Below are 26,205 nucleotides of genomic sequence, written 5' to 3'. Positions count from 1 at the left end.
ACTTCCTAAGCAGAAAATGGAGCTACTATCTTATATGACTCATCTATCAGGTATAAAAAACAATAATAAGGACGTTGTGGAGTTGCGTTGTATTAAACGTGGGCAGACCTTGAGGAACTTGTAATAAAATGCCCTGGATATTAAAATCTAGCTTTTGACTACAATTACAAATAGGCCAAATAACTCGGTAGAAAGTAGAGCTACTAATGTCGTAGAGCAGTTATCAGATATCAGAATAAAATAGGGATGTTGCAAGTTTAATGTGTGAAACATGGGCGACAGTAAGCCTAATTTTGGCCCTGGAAATTTTCGAACCAAATTTTTCTTATAAGCCTGACAATTCATTAACTGCATTAAAATAATTTCATGATAAGGCATGAGTACTTACATAATAGAATTTGTTTGCTAACAGGATTGGTGTTTTTTTTTTTTTTTTTTTCGAAATCATCATACTCAGATATATTTAGGCTTTGCTTCTTAGTGCTGCCGTCGTGCTTACAGACAAACACTCAAACAAGTTTCTTTCTTATTTAATATTTGGTTTTTTTTTTTTTTTTTTTTTTTTTTTGTTCATAAGTTGTTTTGATCTTAGTAAATAAGAAAGAGATTCATTTAATGAGTATAGGTCTGCAAGTGTGATGACAGTCTTAAGACTTGAACTCTGCAACACTCTTAATGACGTTAGTCATATAGCCTATTTTCTATTGAGAAACTAGGCCTACTAGTAGTCAAAGCCCAGATTTAAATATCAGGAGCATTTTATTTCAAGTTTCTCAAGGTCCGCCCACGTTTAATACATTAAACCCTGCAACATTTTTATTATTTTATTTTTATATCTGACAACTGATATATAGCATTAATAGCTCTATTTTCTACTGAATTAGGCCTACTGCTAGTCAAAGTCTAGATTTTAATACCTCTTTATACCCATCATATACCCGCGAGCCCAATTAAGGCAAGTGAGCGTGAGCCCGGGTGAGCGCAAGCCTATTGGAGAGAAGTGAACGCGAGCCCGAGTAAGTGCGAGCCCAGTTGGGAGAAGTGATCGCGAACGCTAGTGATCGCAAGTCCAGTTGAGACAAGTGAGCGCGAGCCCGGATGAGTGCAAGCCCAATGGACAGAAGTGAGCGCGAGCCCGAGTGAGTGCGAGCCCAGTTGGGAGAAGTGAGCGCGAGCGCGAGTGAGTGTGAGCTCAGTTGGGAGAAGTGATCGCGAGCGCGAGTGAGTGCGAGCCCAGTCGAGAGGCATGAGCGCGAGCCCGAGTGAGTGCGAGCCCAGATAAGATTAGTGAGTGCGAGCGCGAGCCCAGTTGGGAGAAGTGATCGCGAGTCCAGTTGAGACTGGTGAGCGCGAGCCCAGTCCAGAGAGATGAGCGCGAGCCCGAGTGAGTGCGAGATCAGTTGAGAGAAGTGAGCGCGAGCCCGAGTGAGCCCAGTGGAAAATGGTCACCTTTGACGTATGTATTTTGATTTTTGGATTTTAACGTCCTTTTAATCCTTTTAAGAACCTGAGGGTATTTCTTCAATAAAATTGGATATTATAGAAATTTCCTTATTTTAGCGAAATAACTAACTAGTAATAATGAAACGCTGAATCACGTGTTCGCTTTTTGGATCAAAAGATCCAATATATTTCAGGCAAAAAAAAATCTTCTAGGCCTTATATCTCGAGAACTACATATAGTGTAGTCAAACCAAAACTAATAATTTACTCGGTATGATGTGGTTATTCCCTAAAAAATATGAAAACTCGATTTAAGGGCCGTTCAAAAATTTTGTGGCCCCTCATCCACAAAATTCAATATATTTCATTCAATCAAACATTTTCTTGTACGCCCCATATTTTGAGAACTACATATAGTGTAGTCAAACTAAAACTAACAGTTTACTCACTATGATGTGCTTATTCCGTAAAAAAAAATACGAAAACTCGATTTAGGGTCCGTTCAAACATTTTGTGGCCTCTGATTCAAAAAATCCAATATATTTCATTCAATCAAACACTTTCTTGTACGCTCCATATTTTGAGAACTACATGTTCTGAAGCCAAACCAAAACTAACAGTTTACTCAGTATGATATGCTTATTCCGTTAAAAAAAAAATATATGTAAACTCGATTTAGGGGCCCTTCAAAATTTTTGTGGTTCCTGATCCAAAAACTAATTCTTGGCCAAGATCGTAATCTTTTGATGCATTTTTTGGATCATTCCCAAAATTCTTGGGCAAGATCGCCATCTTCTAATCCATTTTTTTGGATCATTCCTAAAATTCTTGTTTAAATGTGTGCTTTATACCTTCATTTTAAGCAATTCCTGAAATAACATATATATATATATATATATATATATATATTTATTTATTTATTTATTTATTTATTTATTTATTTATTTATTTATTTTAAAGAATTTTTTCTTCCAATATGCCAGTTTTTGACTCTTTGTTATTTCTTACGTTCTTTGCATGCCAGTTACACATTTGTTTAGTGCTAACGTCCAGATCTGTGAGAATTAGGATGGATCTAGGCTAATTTTTGGGGCTTAAAATCGAAAGACCTTCTAGGTATTTTGTGACTAGGGGTATAAAATCCCATACAAAACTTCGTTTATGTAATGTATGAAATATATGTGGATTAGTACACCAATATATTTTTCAGTGTTTCTTCAGTAAACACTTAAAAGTTGTCTTCCTGGTTTGAGAATGTATTTTTTATCTTTCTTTTGGTATCTTTCTAGAGATTTTGTTTTCCTTTTCCTTCCTTCTTTCAGGAATTGATATAAATATATGATGTGTTACAGTAGTATTCTAATAAAAGGAACAGAACTGATGTTACTGAATGTAGATTCATAATATATCATGTATCCACATCGCTTGTCTAATATCTGTGCTTCACCTTAACTCTTTCCTTAGTTTTCTGGCATGGTTATTTCTGTAATGTCAGTATCTGGAGAATTTAAGCTTTTTAAATCAGTGTAGAACCTGAGTTTCTCTTAAAGCTGCTCTCAAACAATTTGTATAAAGAAACTCAGCTTTTGAAGTCATCTGTAAATATTTGCTTCTGTAGTTTGTTATAAATAACCATTTCATCTCCTCCGTGTCCGATAATGTATTTCGATTTCGTTATTGGTCTGCAAAGAAAGTTTAATTAATTTATTCTTTCACGCAGGTGTTTCTTGAGCCTATTGATAGCATAGAAAATATACCTCCAGCTCGCTGGAAATTAACATGCTATATTTGTAAGCAACGAGGTGTTGGTGCTTGCATTCAATGCCATAAGACAAACTGTTACACAGGTAAGTACCTTTTTTCTCTCTTTGTTTAAAAAAAAAAAAAAAGATAGAGGTTTTAAGCGTAGAAAATATTTATAACAGCTTTAAGATTAATTATTTGATAGTAATTCATTTATTAACACTTCGAGATACAGCTGTAAAACCATTTTACACTAGAGACAATTAATAATGAAAGAAGGAGAGAAATTGTACACCGGAATAGACTTTTTTTTTGTTTGTTTAAATACCATCCAAGCATTGTCCTAGTGGAACTGGAAGAAAACGTGGAAATACCTCGGTATGATACCCAATATCGAGATTTGAACCCGGAATATCTCACTTGCGGAATAAAAACTCTAACCTAATCATTCTTCTATGCTCGTTTGGTTATTTAGAACATTGATTTTGTAATGTTTTATGATGGTCTTGTTTCTATTAGTGCTGTTAAAATTATTCAAATATATATGTCTATATGTATATCTCTATCTCTATATCTATCTATCTATCTATATATATATATATATATAAGGAGCATTCATTTAATTCGTAGTCACCCCGTGAAATAAATGGAACCCGTGCAAAACGTCTAACGACGCTTATACCGGCTTGTAACGGGTTCTTTAAAGGTTCGATAAATGGCGGCACGGTGGTTATCGCGTTAACGGGAAAAGGAAGGTGGAGCTGCAAAGAGGGACAGTTGTGAGTCAGCGTCGTCCAAATATATGTACAGTAGTGTGTTCTTAGTCGAAAAACAAACAGGCAGGTTCGCGGAAAATGGAGGGCGACAAAGTGGAGCAGCGTGCCGTTATACGGTTTCTTACCGTCGAAGGTGTCGGCGTACGGGCAATGCACAGACGAATGGTGGAGGTTAATGGACAGCATGCGTTGTCACTGCCAGCAGTCATGGAATGGTGCAAGAGGTTTGCAGAGGGTCGAAAGACCCTTAAAAACGACGTTCGTCTGGGGCAACCCGTAGTGGCGACGCCACAAATTACTGCGCGAGTGGACGAGATCATCCGCCAGAACCGGAGAACTACAGTGAGGGAGATGGCGACGGAAGTGGGCATCAGTGTCGGATTGTCCCACTCCATCATCACCCGCACGCTTCATTTTCGCAAGGTTTGTGCCCAATGGGAACCCCACAGTCTTACCGAAGTTGAAGGTGAGGCATTCCTGGAGAAAATCATCACAGGGGACGAAACGTGGTGCCGTCACTACGAACCGGAAAGCAAACGCCAAAGTTCGCAGTGGTGTCACTCCACCTCTCCCCCTCCAAAGAAGTCCAAATCGATTCGAACCTCAGCGGGAAAGGTCATAGCCTCCGTGTTCTTCGATATTTGAGGACTACTGCACACGAAATTTTTGGAGCACGGACAGACAGTGAACGCCGCGCGGTACTTAGACACTTTGCACAATCTCCAGAAGTCCATCAAGTCAAAACGCCCAGAGAAAGTGTCGGCAGGTGTGATTTTGCTTTATGACAATGCGTGGCTGCATACGGCCAGCATAACGCAGGAGACTTCACCCGCCCTACAGCCCCGACCTCTCCCCTTGCAATCCTGTTTGTGGCACTGATAAAAGCTCTATGTAGACACCGTTTCCATTCGGACGATGAGACCGTACAAGAGGTGACATCATGGCTTCGCCGGCAGCCCAAGGCCTTCTACCAGAAAGGCATCCAGCGGCTCGTGTCAGAGTGGACGAAGTGCCTCGTCACCAGAGGTGATTACTTTTAAGGTAGGTGAAAAATTTCCCATACTTGTACTGGGTGACTACGAATTAAATGAATGCTCCTTATATATATATATATATATATATATATATATATATAGACTGTCAAGTCTTTTTAAGCATACAGTCCGTGATCCAGCTTTCGCACGTGTAGAATGTGATTTTTGTTTGAAGAACATATCATGAAAAATGAAACTCGTCGGAGAAAAAAAAAAAAAAGAAAAAAAAAAGGATCGATCAGGATAATCAATTTGAAATAGTGAATGTACCGAAAATCTTAGAATTCGAAACTGTGACTGGATCTTTAATTTGTAACAGTTTATTGTTCATAACTTAAAATAATAATACGTTTATTTGATCATGATATAGGAATTATATGAATTTATGTTTAACATTAGTGTGTGTGTATATATATATGTATATGTAAAATACAAGTAGAATTTTTAAAATACCATATTTGTTTTCATACTTGAAAATACCTTCTTCAGCTTAGCGTAATACTCATTTACAATATACTCATTTATAATGAGTAGGGCTCGGAAGTTGAAGACCTAAAAATTACCTAAAAAGACCTAAAATTATCTGAAAAAGGGACGTAAAAATAAGACCCAATGTAATTAGAATTACATATTTAATGTATAATGCTCAAGAAATACAACCTTCTGGTAGGTTAATGGTCTGTCCTCCTTCCACAAACTGAAGTACAAACTAAAATAAGAAAACTTTCCCACCTTCACACGCCTTGCTGGAGGACATTGTTACGCCTCCTTATCTGGCTGTAATTGTTGCAGATCTGGTCTTATCACCCCAGTCGTTGAAGAATGTCTTATCTTTTGAATTTTCTTTACTAAAGAAAAGATGTTTAAGAGGTGGTGATGATTCGAGTTAATGGCCAGTTAATTTATTGTTGAAAGATGAAGTGCAAAAAAAGACGTTAAGACCTATTAAAAGCTTTTTTTTAAAAAAAAGACCAACAAAAAAAAAAAACCCGCCGAAAAGGCAAAAAAAAAAAAAAAAAAAAGACAAATAAAATCCACCATTTTTTGGCCTACAGTCACTCAAAATGAAAATACGTTAAGCCTCGTGTTCGGGCACTCGTAAAAAAGAGGATTTTTCCTCAACTTCCGGGCACTAATGAGTATAAAATATTGTAACGGCATATAGTCACTGTGAATTGCTGTTAGTGACATGTACGGAGTGGATTAATGCATTTATCAACATGATTTTCTATAAGAGAGCTACAGGAGTTGGACAAAAAATCTAAAACGTTTGCAAAAGTGTGAAAATCATACCTAGTATGGTGTGGGGCCTCTTTTTGCGTCCAAAACAGCTTGGATCCGACTTGGAATGGACGTATACAGCCCCTGAATCGTGATGTTTGGAGTTTTGTACCATTATTCCTTCAAAACATGCTCCAGTTCTTTAAGGGATGCTGGTGGAGGCTAATGAGACCGAACACGCCTTTTTAACTCAGACCAAGCTCAATGATGTTCAGACCTGGTGATTGTGAGACCCAGGGGAGGTGTGATAGCTCCTGGTCATGCTCCTCAAACCATGATTTCACCGTTTTTGCAGCGTGACAAGGTGCCAAATCATCTTGGTAGATGTCATCACCATCAGGGAACAATATTTGGGCCATGGGTACGCCTTAGCATTCATCATTCCATGCAGGGCTATGATGGAACCTGCGGAAAACCACGATATCACTGCCCATACTGTAACAGAACCACCCCCATGTTTTACAGTTGGGAGCAGACAGTCTGCATCATAGGCCTGCAACGGTGTTCTCCATACGTAAAAACGACCGGTTGTTGGAAACAAGGTGAAGGTCGATTCATCGGGCCACACTACGTGTTTCCACTGCTCATGAGTCCACGCCTTGTGGCCTTTGCACCACTGGATACTCTTCTTTGCATTTACTGCTGTGACCAGGGGTTTGGCGATACCGACCCTGCCATGAATTTTCATTTTATGAAATTCCCGTAGCACTGTTTTCGATGAAACCGGGTTTTGTGGGCCGGAATTGAGTTCAGACGTAATTTTCATTGCAGTGGTCTTCTTTTTAGCTGCTACAATCCGTTTTAACGCCCTCCGGTCCCTATCTGACAGGATTGTCTTTCGACCACTGTTGGGCTTTGCAGACGTCGTTTGCCCATGAATTGTGTATACCCTTGTGACGTTGGACATAGTGCCTTTCTATACCCCCACAATGTTCGCCACTGTTGCCACTGGAGCTCCAACCAGACGGGCACGAACGATCATGCTTCTTTGGAAGTCTGTCTGGAAAACTAGCGGCAACCGCAACACGCGTTGTACAGTGGAGGGGCAAACTTACGTGTCCTGTATGAAGTGGTTTTAGATTTTTTTGTGAATCACATGTATATTGTACTGTAATTGAGTTTTCCGTCGCAAAGAACGCGATGAGATAAATTATATCAGAATAAAAGAAGTTTAAGATAACGATCCTGTTTCATAATGAATGGAAGGTGGAGCATTAAATGGAAACAAAAAATCACTGTTCATGTATGTACTTTCAGTTGACTGATCATAGATCGTATTATGACAGAAAGTTTGAACTTTTTCAAGTTAGCATGTTTCTATTTTAGAATACAGAACTTACCAGAATGATTGTTGGAGTTCGGGAAATTTATTTCTGCTGCTGTTATTCAATAAATTGTAATTTTTGCTGCAATCTGTTTCAGAAGTTGTCATGATTTTGTTATGATTAACGATCATAACATGTAGTTGCATCAGTGCCTGTCAGGGGGTATATTTCGGTAAATGGCAGCTGCTGGTATTTAGAGAAATTTTGTGTTCTGGAATTTTACGAAATGAAGTTTTTTGTAGTAGGTTTGAAGTACTATCGTGCAAAGTTTCAAGAAAGCACCTTCAGATAAGCTTATATCATTATAGTATACTCAACTTCTGGGATATTCACACCAGGCAAATGCTGGGTTGGTTCCTAACATGTAGGTCCCATATCGCTTCTCCTTTCCCTTTCCTCGGATAGTGTGATCGCCGAGGGACCGTCATCCCTCATACGTGACGGGCTAACTTGGCCATAAATGCTGAGAGCCCAGAAATCTAATTCCAAATCCTATTCTTAATCAAGTTCCGGGAATCATTAAGGTTAAAAAAAATTTAGTGCTCAAATATCAGTTTGAGACGAAAATGTGGAACGTTTACGAGAAAGATTCGCGCGAAACCTAAGAAAAGTGTCTTTTTGTTGTTTCAGGGGAACTGGATAGCAGACCGTGTGAATGTTTTAAGTAACTCCTTCTAATCAAACCATACTTCAGGCCTTAAAACACAGCGACTGTTGTGCACGACAGTCTTTCTGCATTAGCATAGAGTAGTAGATAAGTGAAAACTATTACATTGTAGGTAAAGCGATGATCGTGGATGAAACGACAGTTTTCTTTGTGGAAAGATAAAAGATGTGTTCAAATTTTGGGCTTCGATAAATTCAATTGAAATTTACAATTTAATGTAACTCTTCGAAATTGAATGTGTTCTATATGTTGTCCGAAAGAGCTGTTTACTTCTTATTTCTTAAGAAAACAACGATAGCTGGATTAACATGTTTTGATATGTCATTCAAAGGTTTTGTGCGTTTGCTAAATGAGGGCAGTTTTATCTACGTTATATGTAAAGTACGACGGGATCGTACCCTATTTTGACATACAGCCACAAAATTTCGTACATATCATGTCACAGCAGTGGATCGAACGCAGTTAATTACTGGAATCTAACCTGGCCTAGCTTACTTAGCCTATGATTATTATTTTCCGTTCTTGTTGGCAATACTTAAAAAAGTTTGTGTACTGCGTGTTGCAAGAATTTGAATATTGGATGGCTTTTAGGGGAACGACACGAACGAATAGTGAATATTTTTGTAAAAGAACTGAAAGAAGCTGCGAATGTACTAACAAATAAGTTTTGTTTGTTTCTTAGAAGTGTAATGCACAGTGATGTTTCCTAACTGGGGCCAAGTTTTGGAAAATGTTGCAGTTCTAAAGAATTACTGCTCATGCCACGCGTGGATAAAAGTCTAGTTGCTCTTTTTGTACTATTTTGAAGACGCAAAATCCAATGGAATTATTGTTAAACATATCCATCCTTGATTTCACAAGAATAATGACCTCAAAGCTGCAAAAAATTGCGTATATCTCCGATATTATTGGCACAGGTCATTATTTTATATATATATATATATATATATATATATATATAGGGGCGCGGTGGCTCAGTGGTAGAGCGTTCACCTCCGGTGCTTGGGGTCCCTGGTTCGATCCCAGCTCGCGCCGTGTGGACTTTGTGGTGGACAAACATCGTGCTCGTGGGTTTTCTCTGGGTTCTCCCGTTTCCTCCCACTTTCTTCATTCCACTATTTCACTCATTTCTCATTATCACCATCTTCTTTAGCCTAACCGGCATAACCGTGGGACGTTAAACTTAAAGATTTCATTTCATTTCATTTTTCTTTTTTTATATATATATTTGTAATAGTTAAGTACAGTTCTTGTATAATTTAGTTTTCTGTCTTTCTTTTTCTTTTTGTAATGCAAACGTGAGAACTAAAAAAATAATTAGCAAAAGCAAAATAAAGAAACAATAATGTGAAAAAGGGGACGAGACAGTGCAGTTACTTTTCCGACATATCATTATAAACATGGGTTCGTATGCGTAAAATTATGCGCGATCACTTTTTTTTATTATTTTTTATTTATTATAATAATACGCTCTGGTGTCTTTAAACTCGATAACTTTAAAGTTAATAACTTTGTATAGATCTAATGCTGCTGCGGAAGAGGAGGAGCCTGGTATATTTGGCTGTCAAAGAGCACAGTTGATTTTTCTGATCCTCTTCTTTGTTAAAGAGTTGTTTTTTATTTATTTATTTACTAGCAGCGTTCACCCCGCTTCGCTGCGGTCACCCCGGAACGCAATAAACTTTGTTACTTAGATAATTTTTACTTTTTCGCTTTCAAGTGATATGATAAAAACCATAGAAGATTGCAGTAAATGTTAACATTATATCGCTTGTCATTTATGTTAACCCGCCCCGCTTCGCTGCGGTCACCCCGGAACGCAATAAACTTTGTTACTTAGATAATTTTTACTTTTTCGCTTTCAAATTGCAGTAAATGTTAAAATTATAGCGCCTGTCATTTATGTTAACCCGCCGAGTCACATGGTCATGCGGGTTGCATATAAATACGTTTATTTTTACCTATGATGAACTAATAACAAAGGATTTGTACGTATGGACACTTGAATGGTCAATTATCTCAAGACACTGGTAATTAAAAATTAAAGTGATATGATAAAAACCATCTAGGGTCCAAATCCTAATAACCCCCCAAAAATGAAAGAAATTGGTTCAGCCGTATTAGCGTGATGAGTTCACAAAGGATTTGTGCGTTCTCTTTTATATATATAGATTTATTTTTGTAACCAATGATAGATCATGTCTCTTGTTATTTGTAGATAGACGTCATTCATTTGATTTTTCTAATATATAATGTATATATACTTGATCGATGAATCTCATCTGATCTTAACCGAATTTGGCATGGTGATGAACCTCAAAGAGTTCGAAGAGTTTAGTACGCTTACTAGTTTCATTTTAAAGCTGTATTATTTCTTTTAATTAATTATGTTAGTATGAAACCGGAAGTTCAAGAAAAAGTGTTTGCATATGTTTAAGTAATGTTTGTAGTGTGGTATATTCAAGAAGTGTCTTCTTTATGATCAATCATATTTGTGGTATAAGCAAATTTATGTCCCAACTTTAAGATGATTTTCCTTGTAACCTCGTGGGCGAATATTTATTTAATATTAGTTCCATTGAATTTCGCGTCCTGAAATTCCATTGAATCCCACGTGTAAAAAGCACAGCACTTTTACAATTGGCATGAACAGTAGTTCTTTGAACATTATATGAAGTGTTAATGGGTTTCGTATTATTATTTTTGTACTTTTGATGTTTCCTTGTAAATCGGTGACAGAGACACGATGTATCGTACGAGTTAATTCGAATTCATTCGATCTAGATGAAACTTTGAATGGTGGTAGACCTTGACCGACCTCCTGCTATATAAGTTTGTGAAATATTATGGTGCATAGACCTTTAGTTCCTAAGTTAAAATAAAAATCAAATGAAGAACGATTTTGTACAACTATGTGTAAGTTTACTAGTTGTTAAGTTCACTTGTTCCGTATTGGATATATTGTTTTCTTTATTTTTTTTCCCCTCATTTCACGCAGCCTTCCATGTGACTTGTGCGCAACAGGCTTCTTTGTACATGAAAATGGATACAGTGCGAGAAATACATGCTGGTTTGACTTCTGTCACTGTTCGAAAAACTGCATATTGTGATATTCATACACCAGCTGATTCTGAGACGGTAAGTTATAAACTAAGCTGCATACTAAACAAAACTTCATAGTCTGGTTCATTAGGGACAGCGTTAAGATTAAATATTTACTCCAGACTAATACCGTGTATTAATGAGGGACATCCTTTAAATACTGCTGGCGAATGAGAGTGCTTCATGCAGGAGATTTGAAATAAATTGGCTTACTGCGCTTTCTGTCGGGTATTTTTCTTCTGCTCAACCACAATCTTTACTACGCAACAACATTGCGCCCTACATTAATATTTATCGTTCAATTGCTTCTGTCATAAACGGTACAACTTTCAGGCATTAAGCTTTCGTTTTTGTTTAGTTTCCTTAGAAGTAGTACTTGCGAATGTATTCTGTATTGAAAAGTTGAGAACATGGAAAAGAAGAAACTAGATTAACTTAAAGAAACCATTGTAGTGTACACTATGTTACCAATTTCAATGTATGCATGTTAGCCACCTCGAGGAAACATCCTAAATTGAAGTTGTAGCGTACTTGCAAATCATAAGAGGAAAATAACATAAGCATGTTCATTGTAGAATATGGAAAATATATTTCCTTTTACTATTACTAGTATTAAGGTGCAGAATATATTCTGCCTTTTTAAAGTCACGAATCTCGTTGCAGTAAATGAAGTTGTTGTATTGTAGAATATGGTGTTTCAATCAATGACGGGAGGTTGATTGCAAATTATGTATGAAGTTTGATATCTAATAACAGGTATGTATATTTTTGGGAAAAGAGAACGCACGTTTGTAGCAAACGACACACAGAATTAGCAGCTTTGCCTTCTTATTAAGTTTTCTTTTTTTTTCTTCTTTTTTTTTCAGCATGTACTAATATATTCTCTATGGGATATATGGTACTTCTTTACACGTTAGCATGTGTGTATATATATTCTTTCTTAAATTTTCTGATATCAGATAAGTTGTTAGAATTTAGGAAGATATTTCGAATTTATCAAAGAACAAAGTAAATTCCACAATATGAGAAGGACGTCGAACTTTAAATTGTCTGTACTTACGTATTGTTAAATCATATTAATGTGCAATCATTTTGTTCCGATATTGTACTTCTTATTTTTCACTCGTGTTTTATATTAAATAGAGCTTTTAAAATATGATAAATTTTACAAGAACATTGAGAACAAATACTTGAAGCATTTGTGTTCAGTCGAGTCAAAATGTTCACACCCTCGAATAAATGTTACGCGTATATTTTAAATTTAGAATTATTTTGTTTTATTCTTAAGTATTTGTGTGTATAGGTTATGCGTGTGTACATGTAGAAAAATCAGTAAAATGGGACTGATGGGGAAGTTTATTCCAATCACAATTGTATATTTCGACAAATACGTTGTACCGCGGACTTCAGGTAACCAGTACATTTCTGGTAATAGCAACGAACACAAATAAATGAGTTGCTGTAAGTCAATTGTAGAGTGTCCGCTCGGCAAGCAGCAAACCGAAGTTCAATTTTTGCTTATCCATCGTGTTTTTAGCGATCTTTATTTGAAATTTAAAAAGGGATATTAACTAGATTTAGGGTATTAACGTTTTGAACTGACTGTACAATGTTAGTAATATACGTCGAGAGTATTGCTTTTTATCATTTGCAATATTACGTGAAGTATTATACAGGCTCTGTAAAGAATATACGGTATTTACTGTTATTTTTTATTTATATATTTATTTATTTTTTCATTCTTTCAACAGCGACCACAAGTGGAAGATGGATTAAAAGACTCTACAAAACGTGCTCAAGCAAAATTAAATTCTAAGCAGAAAATGCGAAAAGCTCGAAAGATCCTTGCCGAGAAACGAAGTACAGTTCCCGTTATATCTATTCCAACAATACCACCAGACAGGTACGTTGAGATGATAATGTACATAGTTCCGTTTTCTTTCTTTCTGTTCGTCTTTATGTATGTAGCATCATTTAACAAGTATAGGAAGTCTACTCCTTCAGTTCCAGTCGAAACCTTCAACCTTTGGAGCACCACATCCCTACTTTTTAATCTTCAGATCTGGTAACACTGATCCCTCAAATGGCTTTGGATGCCGGGCTCAAATGGCTTTGGATGCCGAAAGCCCAGGAATATAAATCCTAATCCTTGTATTTACAGAATACTTTACTTGTTATGTTAGTTCGTTTGGATTTTAACGTCTCTCTTCAACATTGATGATGTATGAGGCATGGACTTACAATTTAACGTGAGATCCGAAAACATGTACTTTCATTTTCGAACTTAGGCTTTTGCACTAGAGACGAAAACTATTTAACCGCGAGAGAACCAGAACATTTTTTTTTTTCTTTAATAATTCGTGAATGAATAGTACTAGTTGATAGTGATAAAAATAAAAGTTCGCTTAAAAATTAAAAAAAGAAAAAAAAAAAAATTGCAGGAACCTTATACAGAGTATTTTATCCAGCAACTGAAGTGAAATTATAGATGAAAAAAGCAAAGAAGTCAACCACCGGTTTTCTCGTCTTTTTCACCTACGACTGTCTGGCGTCACCAGACGAAATATAAATAATTTTATTTTCTTTAAAAAAAGAATATTAGAAGCTTTACAGGAAGGCTTTCACTATTTAACCGGCTTAAAAAAAGCAAGAGGTTCTTAATTCAACTTGTTTATATGTATATACATATGTTGTTGATGTGTTCACATATTATTTGAACATAGGTGCAACGATTTTGATGATTTTTGTTTTGTATTGTTTTGTTTGAAAACATTATGCCTTCCCGGTGGTTCCTTACAAATTTAAGCTGGCTCTGATGATAAACTTCAGAGCTAGACCACGAAACTTTAGAATATCTGACAATGTTAATTATAACGTTAATACCATAATTGAGTGTATTTGACGTATAATTTCGTAAGCCGACCCATTTCAGAGTAGGAGCTCCCTCTTGGCTATATAGTTTGCGTATGTGCCTCTGGCGCAACCGACTCGGGTTCGACTCCCGGTGGGAGCTCATGTAGTTTGGATTTCACGTAAAGTCATAGGGCCTCGTCTCGTAGAGTTTTGGTGCTGAAAGCGACGCTAAACTAAAACCAGCCAATCATTTTATAGGAAGTAAAGTGTTGTACATACCTAAACTAAGTAACGAAAAACTGGAAAAATAAAACTAGTTTTTAAAAGAATACTAAAAGACTGTAAACAAAGCACTAAAAAGCATATATATATATATAATAGTATTAACAGGCTTGAAAAAAAGCGCTGCCATGCAATAAACAAAAAGTGCTTAAAAACGCTAAAAGGTAGGAATTAACAAAAAGTTACTATAATCAATAAAAAAGAAATAAATGAACTCTGTTCCATGCCAAACATATTAATGCCTTGTATAATTAACATTAAAATTACTACAATTTTATATTAGACAATAATTTATTTGCACAGACTTCAATTTTTTTCTTGATTATAGCAATTTTTATGCGCTTTTTAAAATTATTTTCTGCTTGTTGGTTCTTTTTCGTCAATTTTTTTAAATAATAATAATAATAAATACTTCTGTATTAGATTAGCAAATGGCATCTTGGCATAGTGAAACTCGTTCATACATACTTTGTGTCTTACACTCTAAGCCTTATGCTTTTAGCATAGCGCTGTATTAAAGCGTGATATAGCATTGTAGGTTTCGAAATGCTGCCTGAGTAAATATGGTGTTTTGTAGCACAGAAAAATAATGCCATTAATCTGGTTCACCTATTAAATCTGAAACATTTCTAACTTGTATTATAACAAGATAATCGTCTGTAAAGATAATCCAAAGTATTCTCTAATATTTGGTTTTACTGAGATTATTATTTTATATCTAATATGTATTGTATTATTATATTGTTTTAGAGTACAAAAGATTGCCGCCCTTGTGACATTACCAAAGAAAAATCAATTCATCCAGCGTCTTATGGCGTACTGGACTTTGAAAAGGCAGTCCCGCAACGGTGTCCCACTCTTACGACGTTTGCAGTCATCTCAGCTTTCACGACGAGATGAGAGGTCCAAAGAAAAGGTTAATTTGTTTCTATTGCTTTATAAAAAAGGTTAATTTTGTGTAGATAGAAAGATTGGGTTAATGCAATTGAATTATCTATTTTGCGACTGGTGGGAAACTATCCTGTGTAACGCCACGTCACAAACTCCGTATATGGTCAGGAATCAAGCTGACGTTCCCAGTCAGTTAGAAGCAGTGTGTTATTCAACAGAGTCGTGGGAAAGTGCTGATGGAGAACATACAATTCCGATTGATTTTTCTATACGATTTCTAACGGGGGGCATTCTTCACATCTAGCCGCGGAAAACATCAGCAGCACATTTGGGCATGCAGTGATGAATGAACATACCATACGTCGTTGGTTTGTGAAATTTCGTGCCAGTTACACGATATTGAAAAATAAGTCTCATGACCACTGACCAACAGCGTGTTTTGATAAGATTCTCAGGACAAACCGTAGAAGCGGACTTGTGCGATTGCAGACCAGTTACGCATAAACAATACGAATGTCATTCAACGACTCAGCACAGTTAGTAAAGCAAAAAAGAGTTGAACTCAAAAGTGTCACATGAGTTGACGCCGGCCAACGTGGATCGCCGTCTGGAGGTGTGTAGTTGTATGAAATTACGGAATAACCTGGAAAGTTCCTTCTTTGGATTGTCACTTCTGATGAAAAATGAATTTGCTGCAATTGTAAATGGTCAGGAAGTGATTGGATCGTAACCAATGTCCAGGACGGTTTCCAAAATCACCATCCCCTCTCAAAATGTGTTGTTACTGGTATGGTGGTTTATGATATTAGTGTTCCATTATGTCATTCTCCGTTGAGGCGAAATCATCACTACAGACTGTTACAGTGCTGAACTCCTTAAAATACACAGCAAACTTATCCGCAAGGAACCGCCAATAGAAAAAAAAAAAAAAAAAATGTCCTCATGTTACACGAAAATGAACATCTCATGCCGCTCAAAGGACGGTGCAGATCCTCCATGAGATGAAATATGAAACCGTTCCTCACCCACTATGCTGTCCTGACGTCTCTTCCACCGATTACTACTTTTTGCGCCTTCCTATCACTTTGTGGCAGGGAAGAACTTTACTGATGAGCAGGTGGGCAAAGTGCGGTTGAAACTGTTAATATCGTAGACTCCAGACATCTTTCGTCATGAGATCTGATCGTTGACTGAGCGATGTTAAAAGTGTATGGCTGTAGTCGGAAACTTCTTTGACTAACCATGTACTGTAGTTTTCATGCCCCCTCCCTTTATTACACATCAACTTGGACATTTCAATCGTACCAATCGAATATTTTTTAGTGGTTCTTTTAACATTTCACTCAAGAATCAAAGGAGAATGATGTTTATGGACTTACACGTTCTTGTATCTCAACAAAATTTCATAATAGTAATTGGTAAATCAAATTTTAATTAACCTAACGTTTCATTATATCAATCAACGGTCAGCTCTGTAAGTGATGTCTTCTATAATATAAGAGGTAACAGTGACTTGAGATATGGTTGGAAATCAGTCAAGCTTGCTCTTCTTTTTTTCGTCACGAAATGGACGGAATTAGTTTCTGTTTAAATGTAAAATGAATTTCGTACTGTGTCCGAAATTTAGGGTTCCGTTACCTTCTGTTTCTAGTAAAATGCACCAGTTCTGTGGGAGTTAACTTGCCTATTATGGAAACGCCCGAGACTCGATAATTCTTTCTGCTAGCTGACAGGTTACGTTTGGGTTGTTCATACTAACACAATTAATGTTATGAAAGCAAGTATTGGAGTGTGATTAAGGTTGTTCAAGTTTCGACCAAGCATCAAAAGTCAGAAAAAAATATGCAAACGTCATTAACTATTTTAGTATTTGTCTATTGCAATGTACTAATCAAATCTATATAATAAGAAAATAAGTAGCAACCTGTATGGGACCATTTCGTAATGCTATAACTTCGATATCTTTAGATCTTTAAGATTCTAATATATCGTTACCTATTAACAGACAAATTTTGAAACTCATTTCATAAAAAGGAATAGCTATAGCAGTGAGGTAAATGTCGGGATATCGGGCGTATAAAAATGTAATCATGATCCTGCAGTTAACGTAAGAAACAGATGAGGTATAAAAGTATAGGTTACACACTTTTAAACGGTATGGAGTGAATAGAAAATAATGGTTTTGAGAAATGTGAAAATAGTTATTTTAAATGCTATCCTTCTTTAAAAACTTAAGTTCATTCTGTATAAAGACATTTGAGTGGTTGTATTGCCAATCAGGCTTCATATTGGAATCTTTTTCAATATTTTGGAAAAAAGAAAGTTTGAAAAAAGTAAACTAGATCTTTTGAAACTCGTCGTAATTACAGGATATTATTTTAAAGAGAGAAAAACAAATTATATGAATTTTGGGGAATTCTTTTTAGGTCGAAACTGAGACAAGTGCGAGTAATACCTCGGCTGAGAAGAAACGAGATGAAATCTTAGAACAAGTGCAGTACTGGCAACGTTTGCGACAGGATTTAGAGCGTGCGCGCTTGTTATGTGAGCTCATTCGGAAGCGAGAGAAGACAAAGAGAGAACTAATCAAGATGTAAGTTTTTATTTATTTACTGATTTGTTTATTTTTATTGAGGTAATGGCCTGATTTCAGTATATGATGTATTCAGGCTCATATAACTAATAAGGGAAGGCTTTTAACTCAAGAAATTCGAAGTCTTTTCGGAAATTTTCGTTATAAATGATAGTGAGGACTATAAAGGAACTTTATGATTTTTGGTTTAACTTGAATAAAAGCATTATTTTTCTTCAAAACCAAATCACCGTATGGTTCTTTGCAAAATACGTGGATTAATTTAAATAGAAAGATTGGTACAAAAAGAAATATTAATATGTAGACAATGTTATGGTACGAAAGTGTTATTTGGATTATATGTGGTAATTGTTATTTGTGTATGACTCTCGTACCCTGCCGACTAAAAGTAGTAGTGAAGCGTGGGATGGTACAGTGAAACAAGAAATTAATTATCAATATCAGAATGTACTCTCATGGAAAAGGAAAAAAGTTTCTCATTATAGAATTGGCATTAAATATTAATTTCTATGTAACCTGTTATCATTCGTCCTTCATTTGATATTTCTAAAAAGATCAATCACAAGAATAGTATACATTATACGTGGTCGATGAAACTTATGCGATCTTGATCAAAACTGGAATGGTAAAACAACTTTACGAGCTTAATACGCATGTGAAACATTATACTGTACAGGCTCTCGGTTTCTGAGTTATTGGCTATGAAATTTGGGGTTTGATTTAGTGAAAGGATATTTTATATGACATGGTGATAGACTTTGACGAGCTCAGGACATATGTGAAATGTTATGATATCTTTGGTTCTTGAGTTGTAGGCCATCGAAATTAAGGTTTGGACTTACCTTTCTTTTTAGTAATTCAAATCTCAGATTTGATGGCTAGTAAGTCCAGAAAGAAAAACCTGCACAACATAATTGATGTGCCCACTTTACATTTATCAAAATCTAACACCATTTCATATATGGTCAAATTAAATCAAATTTGGGGTTTACACGTAGTCAAATTTTCGCAGAAAATATTTACTAGACGCGGTAAATGGCATCATCTGCTCTTGACCAATTTTGGCGTGGTCATAGACCTTTATGAGCTTAGTACGCATATGGAATATTATGGTGTACAGAGTTTTGGTTCTCGTATTATTTGTATCGAAGTTGGGGTTTAGGATTTAATGAGTCCAAACTCTAGAGTGATAGCCAATAACTCGAAACCAAAGGCCTCTACACCACCATATCTCATATGTTTGTTAAGGTCTACAAATATTGGCCAAGTGAAACTTTCGCTTCCCGAGGTATTGAACTTGAACAAACCTGTTAAGAAAGGTAAATACAATACAGTTTGTATTTATAATCAAGAGTTGCTAAAAGACCAGTGAAGAACGATTTTTTTCCCCAATAGGGAAATTTACTAGTTACAATATTTTACATTGTCTAAAAATATGCTTATAAAAGTGTGGGTATATATTTAGTTGTTCTCAGTTTAATACCTGTGTTTATTAGGATAATACAGTAAGACATGATATTGTGTTGTTGCTAAGTCTGTCCGCTATTCCGCACGGCACGAAAACTGTTAAACAGATGCGAATATTGTAGTAGTGTTTTTTTTCTTTCTTTTTCAATAGCTATCTAGTTCGATTATCTCGGCCGAATTCGTTAATGGAATCAGTTCGTTAACGGATAACAGCAACTTTAACAGTGGCAATCTATAGCCCATATCCCATGCATGTAAGCAAATTTTTGAATTCTTTTGTGGATTATATAACTAGAACAATTACCTCGGCCAAATTTGTTGAAGTAGCTAATCCCTTAATCTATTAACTGATAACGGTAATTTTAACGCTTGCTATCTATAACCTATATCCCATATATGTAAACGATTTTTTTAATTCCATTTTTATGCAACACACAGCTAGAGCGATTATCTTAGTCGAGTTCGTTTGTAGTCAATCTGTTAACGTATTAACTGATAACGATAACTAACGTTGGTTGTTTATAGCCATATTCCATACAGGTAAACGAATTTTTCAATTCGTTTTTTGCAACGGCCAACTAGAGCGATTATCTCGCTCGAGTTTGTTAAGATGTTAATGGATTGACAATATTAACTAATAACGGTAACTAACGGTATATATCCATATCCCACACATGGAAATATTTCGCGTGATCTTGTCTACTATCTTATTAGAGTTTATTATATCAAATGTTTAAGGTACCAAACTTCTTCCACCGTGAGTAATTGATCAATAACTATGGACCTAACTTTTCGTTTTATCGATGATGATAAACTGCGGAAAGCGAAATAGAAGTTACAAATGTCTTCAAATAAATAAATAAAATAAACCTAAAGAGCGGTTTTTTGACTATTCGACTGCGGTTTTTTTTTTTTTTTTTTTTTTTTTTTTTTTAAGAATAATACCAAACTTTACTTAATACTCAAATACAATCGCGAAAGATCATTATTCTGTTAAAAATCCGAATAATTTCTGAAGCTGAGGAAACTTTCTACACAAAGGCTGCAGTTCAAGACAAGAGCATTTTTTGCGTCGATACAACAGATCCAAAAGGTCACTGTGTTTTTATAGTGCTCGTAATGTTGTTAATTGTAGAAGAGAAGCGTGTTTGTGTCGGAGGTGTATTATTTACAGATGCTGCTTATTATTTACAGATGGTCTATCACGGATATTATAAACAAGTATCAGATCAAGTACGAAAATAATAGTTGCAATTGTATCCGATTCAGCTCGTTACATGACCAAGTGTATTCCGTCTCTTTTTGTTCTTTTGGGGGACTACGTCCTTCCTGTGCAGTGTTGGTCCCATAACTTAGATTTGGTTGCTAACTCGCGAGGGAAAGAAATGAGCATTGTTGCAACAACCTGAATGCATTGTTGGTGAAAGTGAAGTCAAGGCGTATTTTATTTTTTATTTTTATTTATTTATTTATTTTATGTAAAGACAATTGTATTTCCAGTTTCTGCGGGAGAAATACCTGAATGGTGAGAAGGCACGCTTGTTATTTTCTACTCCAGCACTGACAAGGTGGGATTCGTGTTTTCGTTCAGTTTTCTCTCGTGCAACGTACATAGAAGATGGAATGGAATTCTTCCAAAGAGAAAACATAAAGACTGTTTCAAATGCTGGAATAGACTTCCTATCCAGCGGGAAACAGGATCTATTCAAGATAAAAGCATCGACAATTTCTGTTAAAGAGCATATTTCGAATTTGGTAGACTACATTGATTTTTAAGAAGGATCCACATATGCTACTGCCCACATTTTCAGCAAACATAGAAACCTCAAACATGGACTCTATGTAGTGACCAAAGGATGCCTCTCGGATTCAAGAAATGTTGTCAAATGTGAGTGTTCGTGACAAAGACATACTTATTGACACCGTCGAACATATAGCTATTGCAGCAATGGTACATTCTTATGGGAACAGACCTTTGCAAAGAAATATTTTAACTGTTACATAATATATTCGATCCCCAATCCATTCTTCAATACGACTCAACATCAGAAATGCTAGAGCGACTGATACAGATAAGGGATATGGAGAGAATTTCAGGTCAAGAGCTATAAAAGCCTGTGTTTCCATAAGAGACATTATAAAGGGATCATTTGAGAACAGAAGACATGTGAACATGGTGGAAAATCTCTGTGCACTTGAAATTGTACACAATGAGTTTGCTGTTTACTTTATTCAAGCAATATTATGTGCTTCGAACGCAAACAAAGATTTTTCTCGGTGTACGCTAGTGTGGTGACAGTGAGATGATATTTTTCTATTTGTAAGTGAACTGCACAAAATTTTCAATTATATTCTATGTAAGTGAAAAGTTTAAAGTGATTTCGTACGAAGCGTTTATCCACATTTTCCTCCGAGTTCATGTGAGAATCGTAATGAAGTTTATACCCATTGGTCGAATGTGTTGATGCTTGGTTAAGGTGTCCAAAAGTATTTTCTGTAAGAGTAACGGAAAATTATTTCTTCGCGAAAATAATACTGAATTTTAAAAAAAATAAATAAAAAATAAAACTGAATTTAAGGGAAAAATAAAACGAAAAGTTAAGGTCACTACGAATAACACAATCAAATATATATTTTTTATCTCTGTTTCTCAAACAACACATTAGAAAAAGGATTGAATTGGCATTGTACATGATAGAGCTTCTACAGGGTGGAGTACCTTTTTGTTTTTATTGTGTTGAACATTCTAATTTTTAAGTCGTATAGTGAATTAATTTATGTTAACATATCTGTTAGAAGTGTTTATGAATACTGCCTGTGTTGCCACTGCATAAAACCGATATTGAACTTGTACAGTATTTGTTCAAGTGTAATTTTATAAGTGATTGATAAGAACGTAAACTTGTGTTTTTCAGATCGGAGCGAGAGGTTGAGTTGAAGTTGCAACCACTTCAGCACGTTTTTAAGAAGGTTATTGATCTCATTCAATCAAAAGATACGTCTGATATTTTTGCAGAACCCGTGGATCTCATTGAGGTAAATAATAACGTTCCTCTATTCAAAGCAGACCGTATCCTGGAAAACTGGTAAGTTGCTACAGGGCTCCCTAATAATCGATAACTAGCACTAGCACTAGCACTTGATATGCGTTCCTTGTTCCAAGTTTGATTTCTAGGGAAGGTGCATGTGATCCAAACCATATCCATTTAAGATCCACGTTTCGTATAGCCGATGTTTGACTCTATAAATAAATAAAATAGTAAATGAATAAATAAAGTAAAACAAGTTATTAAAAAGTCATAACTGAACACTTAGTTGGAATTTGATGTGTAGCCGGTTATTGTCATGTCTGTTACTTGGGTAATATTATTCCGATGCCTGAAGGAATATTTCTGGCTCAGTCCTACGTTAAGCAGTATATTAAATTCTCGTAGCCTCGCTGTCGAAAAAGGGTGTTAACTCAAAATAGACGAACGACAAGTGAAATAAACTCCAAAGTAAGAGGTCATCGTACTAGTAACTTTCTTTTTCTTGTGATTCAGAACTGCACAACGTATTCGAGGTCTAATATTTTCTCAGAGCATGAATTTTGCACACGATTTTTTTTTTTTTTTTTTTAATAGCAAATAAAAATATCTTATTTTATGAAGTGATGAAAGATTATTACTACCTAATCTGAAAAATTAATGGTAAAGTAACTGCATATGAGTAACAAAGTTTCATGTTGTGTAGACTTTCAAGTGATAATTTGAACAAACTGTATTGAAGAAATACTTCCATTTAGTTAAATGTCTGTTCAAGAATTTCTTTTTAAACGACACACAACTTAGTTCACAGGAGAGCCATTCCAGAACAGAAACTTCATTTAAAAAGCAAAAAGTGTCCTGTATAATGTTCCTGTTGTGTGATTGCTTATCGTTGGTCCAACTTATTAACTCACCACTTCATTGCATTCACTATATATGCTACATGTATTGCTCAGTATGTAAGTGTCTGAATTTAATATCTTTAAGAATGAACTTTTTTTTTTTTTCTTCAGATTAAGTTATATAAGTAAAATAACCATCATTCAACACACGAAGAGAAATATCTGTTATACTTTGATCGAAACCAGTATAGTCCAGTTCCTCATACAACATTGCGATATGACAAACAAAGAAACAAAAATTGTATGCGGATAGGTGGATAATATTTATTATTCTCATATCGATGTCGATTTCGAACGTGAACTTTTAGGAGGTAGTTGGAGATTCTGTGTATTTTCTAAGACCGCGTGTACTTAGTCAGTATGTATTATTGAATTTTATTCGAATCTAAAGCAATTTCAGTATTCAGAAATGTCAGGACAATAGTACATATATATTTGTATGATTTTTATTAATTAAACATAATCCAAAGTAATTAAACTTGTAAATTAGTGAGAATTTTACACAGTTATTTGCACGACTTCTCACTTCACATTGTTTTTTGATGTACTGTAGTACATTGAGTTCAGTAATATTTCTGTTTAATTACTGTTGTTTTCATGACTTCTGTTTCAGGTTCCAGACTACTTGACTGTAGTTAAAACTCCGATGGATTTCTCTACAATGAGAAAAAAGCTGGACGCTTTTCAGTATCCCACTATTGAAGCTTTGGAAGCTGACTTCAACCTTATGATTCAGAATTGTATGACGTACAACGCAAAGGATACGGTGTTTTATCGAGCAGCCGTAAAGTTGAGAGATCACGTGAGTTTTTCATTTTATTGTGCACTGTATATTTAACAAACTAAATGTTAGATTATGGTTTGGTTACGTAGTCGCATTTGAAGGCTTGATTAGGTCCAGTCGTCGTCGTCATCACCACCACCACCATCATAATAATAATAACAACATCAACAACACTACTAGTACTAGTAGCTGTGGTGCTCAGTTGTAGAGTGTTCACCTCTGGTTCATGGGTTCGATCCCAGCTCGCGCCAAGTGAGCTTGGTGGTGGACAAACACCGTGTGCGTGGGTTTTCTCGGAGTTCTCCCATTTCCTCCCACCTTATTCATTCCACCAATCGAAAACTTTCAACACTCACGAGTGTTTTTTTCAGTGGGGTGTGAATTGAAATAAAACTTTTTGAGGGCTGACTTTTTAGGATGGGAAATTAAATACGCCAGTAATTTAAACGAATATCTTTCTAAAGCTGGCTTACAACTAAACTCAAACTGTCAGGTTGTCTAAAACCTTTTTGGGCATCTACTAGTTTTAACTATCAGCTGTCAAATGACGTCAAGCGTCTGCTTCAACCTGTGTACCCTGAGGTGTAGGACACTAACACCATCTCGTACGCAAAAGTTTCAACACTTTTTTTTTTTAACTTCCTGATATTAATATAGTAGATTGAGTACCTTTTGAGCTGATATTTAAACCGAGAATGGTTTATAGTGAAATTTTCTTAATTACTGACATGTGCTCCAGAACAGTGGTTCCCAATGACCATTTGTAGATAGACCGACAGATTTCTCCCACGAAATAGAGTTCTTAAAAAAAAAGACAAAAATGCACATTGGTGTACACTGTAGAAGTTCATTAAAAACAAGAAATCTTCCATAATTTTGGTTTACTATATATAACGTGTAAAAACTAGCATGGTAACTTTGTGATGGCAGTACTTTCATCAGTTTACAATGGAAAAATGTTGCAAGTCTTTATCCTTGAATTGAGAATGTTTTGACAGCAGACATATCACATATTATTTGTTTCACTGTGTTGTTTGATGTGGCCCCGCATAGTGTAGTCGCTAACGCTCTCGGGTTCGATTCCCAGTGTGGACACTCGGTCGAAAAAGTGTAAAAGCTTTCTCAGGCCAGCCATCTTGAGTGAGGTTTTCCTCATTTACACCAGGCAAATGCCGGGATGGTACATAATATATATGTTCCAGGCAGCTTCCTTCCTTCTCTTAACTCGGATAATGTGATCGCTGAGGGACGTCATCCCTCATACGTGACGGGCTAACACGACCATAGATGCCGAAAGTCCGGAAATCTAATTCCTAAATTCCTTTGTTGTTTGATAGATACACTTGACTGACTTCGGCAGATGCTAACTCTCCAAGTATGGCCACTTACACCAAAACGTTTTACTAAAGTGTTTTTGCTTTCTTAAACTCCGCCAATTTTATCTTCAAAAATCCTAGTAACGTATTTCTGTGTTTATCACTTGAGGTTAGCTGGCTTCGTAGATTCATTATCAAATGTATCATAGCATAGAACACTCATGAACGTAGGATTCAAAAGTGACCCTCATTAAGGTTCAATGAAACTATACTTAAGATAATCCTGTGGCGATACTTGCGGAAAATCACGTCGATGAGAATTAAAATTTAATCGCTTTAAACTAAGAGAAGAAAGCTTGCTTCCATGTACTCATTCTTGTATGCAAAAATCAATACGTTGTTTGAATTTTACGGTCGTGACTTCTATCAAGAACCACATTGAGATAATAATTTTCGTATTTACGCATTTTAAAATTTTTCTGTACTTCGCGTATGGTAGAAGTCAACGTACTGGTGCTAGGATAAGTAGATGCACTCCGAATCAACAGTAACATATTCGTTTAGAATTTTTTGTTTCCTGCTGGGAGATCACTTTGCCGTGTAAAGAACTTGTCTTTAACCACACTTTCATTTCAGCAATACGTTAAAACTCACTACATATATAGTGAATGCGATAAAAACACAAACAGGCTGCATACGTAACGAGTAAGGATATTGTAA

The 26,205-nt window shown here is 35.8% G+C and overlaps 1 protein-coding gene across 2 annotated transcripts in view; it reads left to right on the top strand.

Moving 5' to 3' along the window:
- The window catches only part of LOC145688286 (peregrin-like), a 166,490-nt gene that overhangs the window by 81,349 nt on the left and 58,936 nt on the right, over nucleotides 1-26,205 (top strand). For both annotated transcript variants that reach the window (XR_014131869.1, XM_081762280.1), the window contains exons 8-14: nucleotides 3,164-3,290; nucleotides 11,268-11,407; nucleotides 13,123-13,274; nucleotides 15,257-15,422; nucleotides 17,824-17,990; nucleotides 22,373-22,493; nucleotides 23,999-24,187. Coding sequence is in view for 1 of the 2 variants with exons in the window: in XM_081762280.1 (XP_081618406.1) it covers nucleotides 3,164-3,290; nucleotides 11,268-11,407; nucleotides 13,123-13,274; nucleotides 15,257-15,422; nucleotides 17,824-17,990; nucleotides 22,373-22,493; nucleotides 23,999-24,187 (1,062 nt within the window). In the remaining variant the exon portion in view is untranslated. The remainder of the gene's footprint in view (nucleotides 1-3,163; nucleotides 3,291-11,267; nucleotides 11,408-13,122; nucleotides 13,275-15,256; nucleotides 15,423-17,823; nucleotides 17,991-22,372; nucleotides 22,494-23,998; nucleotides 24,188-26,205) is intronic.

This window comes from Thermobia domestica, chromosome 6 (assembly GCF_964235325.1).
Source record: "Thermobia domestica chromosome 6, izTheDome1.hap1.1, whole genome shotgun sequence".
Taxonomy (NCBI): domain Eukaryota; kingdom Metazoa; phylum Arthropoda; class Insecta; order Zygentoma; family Lepismatidae; genus Thermobia; species Thermobia domestica.
This window is presented reverse-complemented; position numbering and strand designations above follow the sequence as displayed.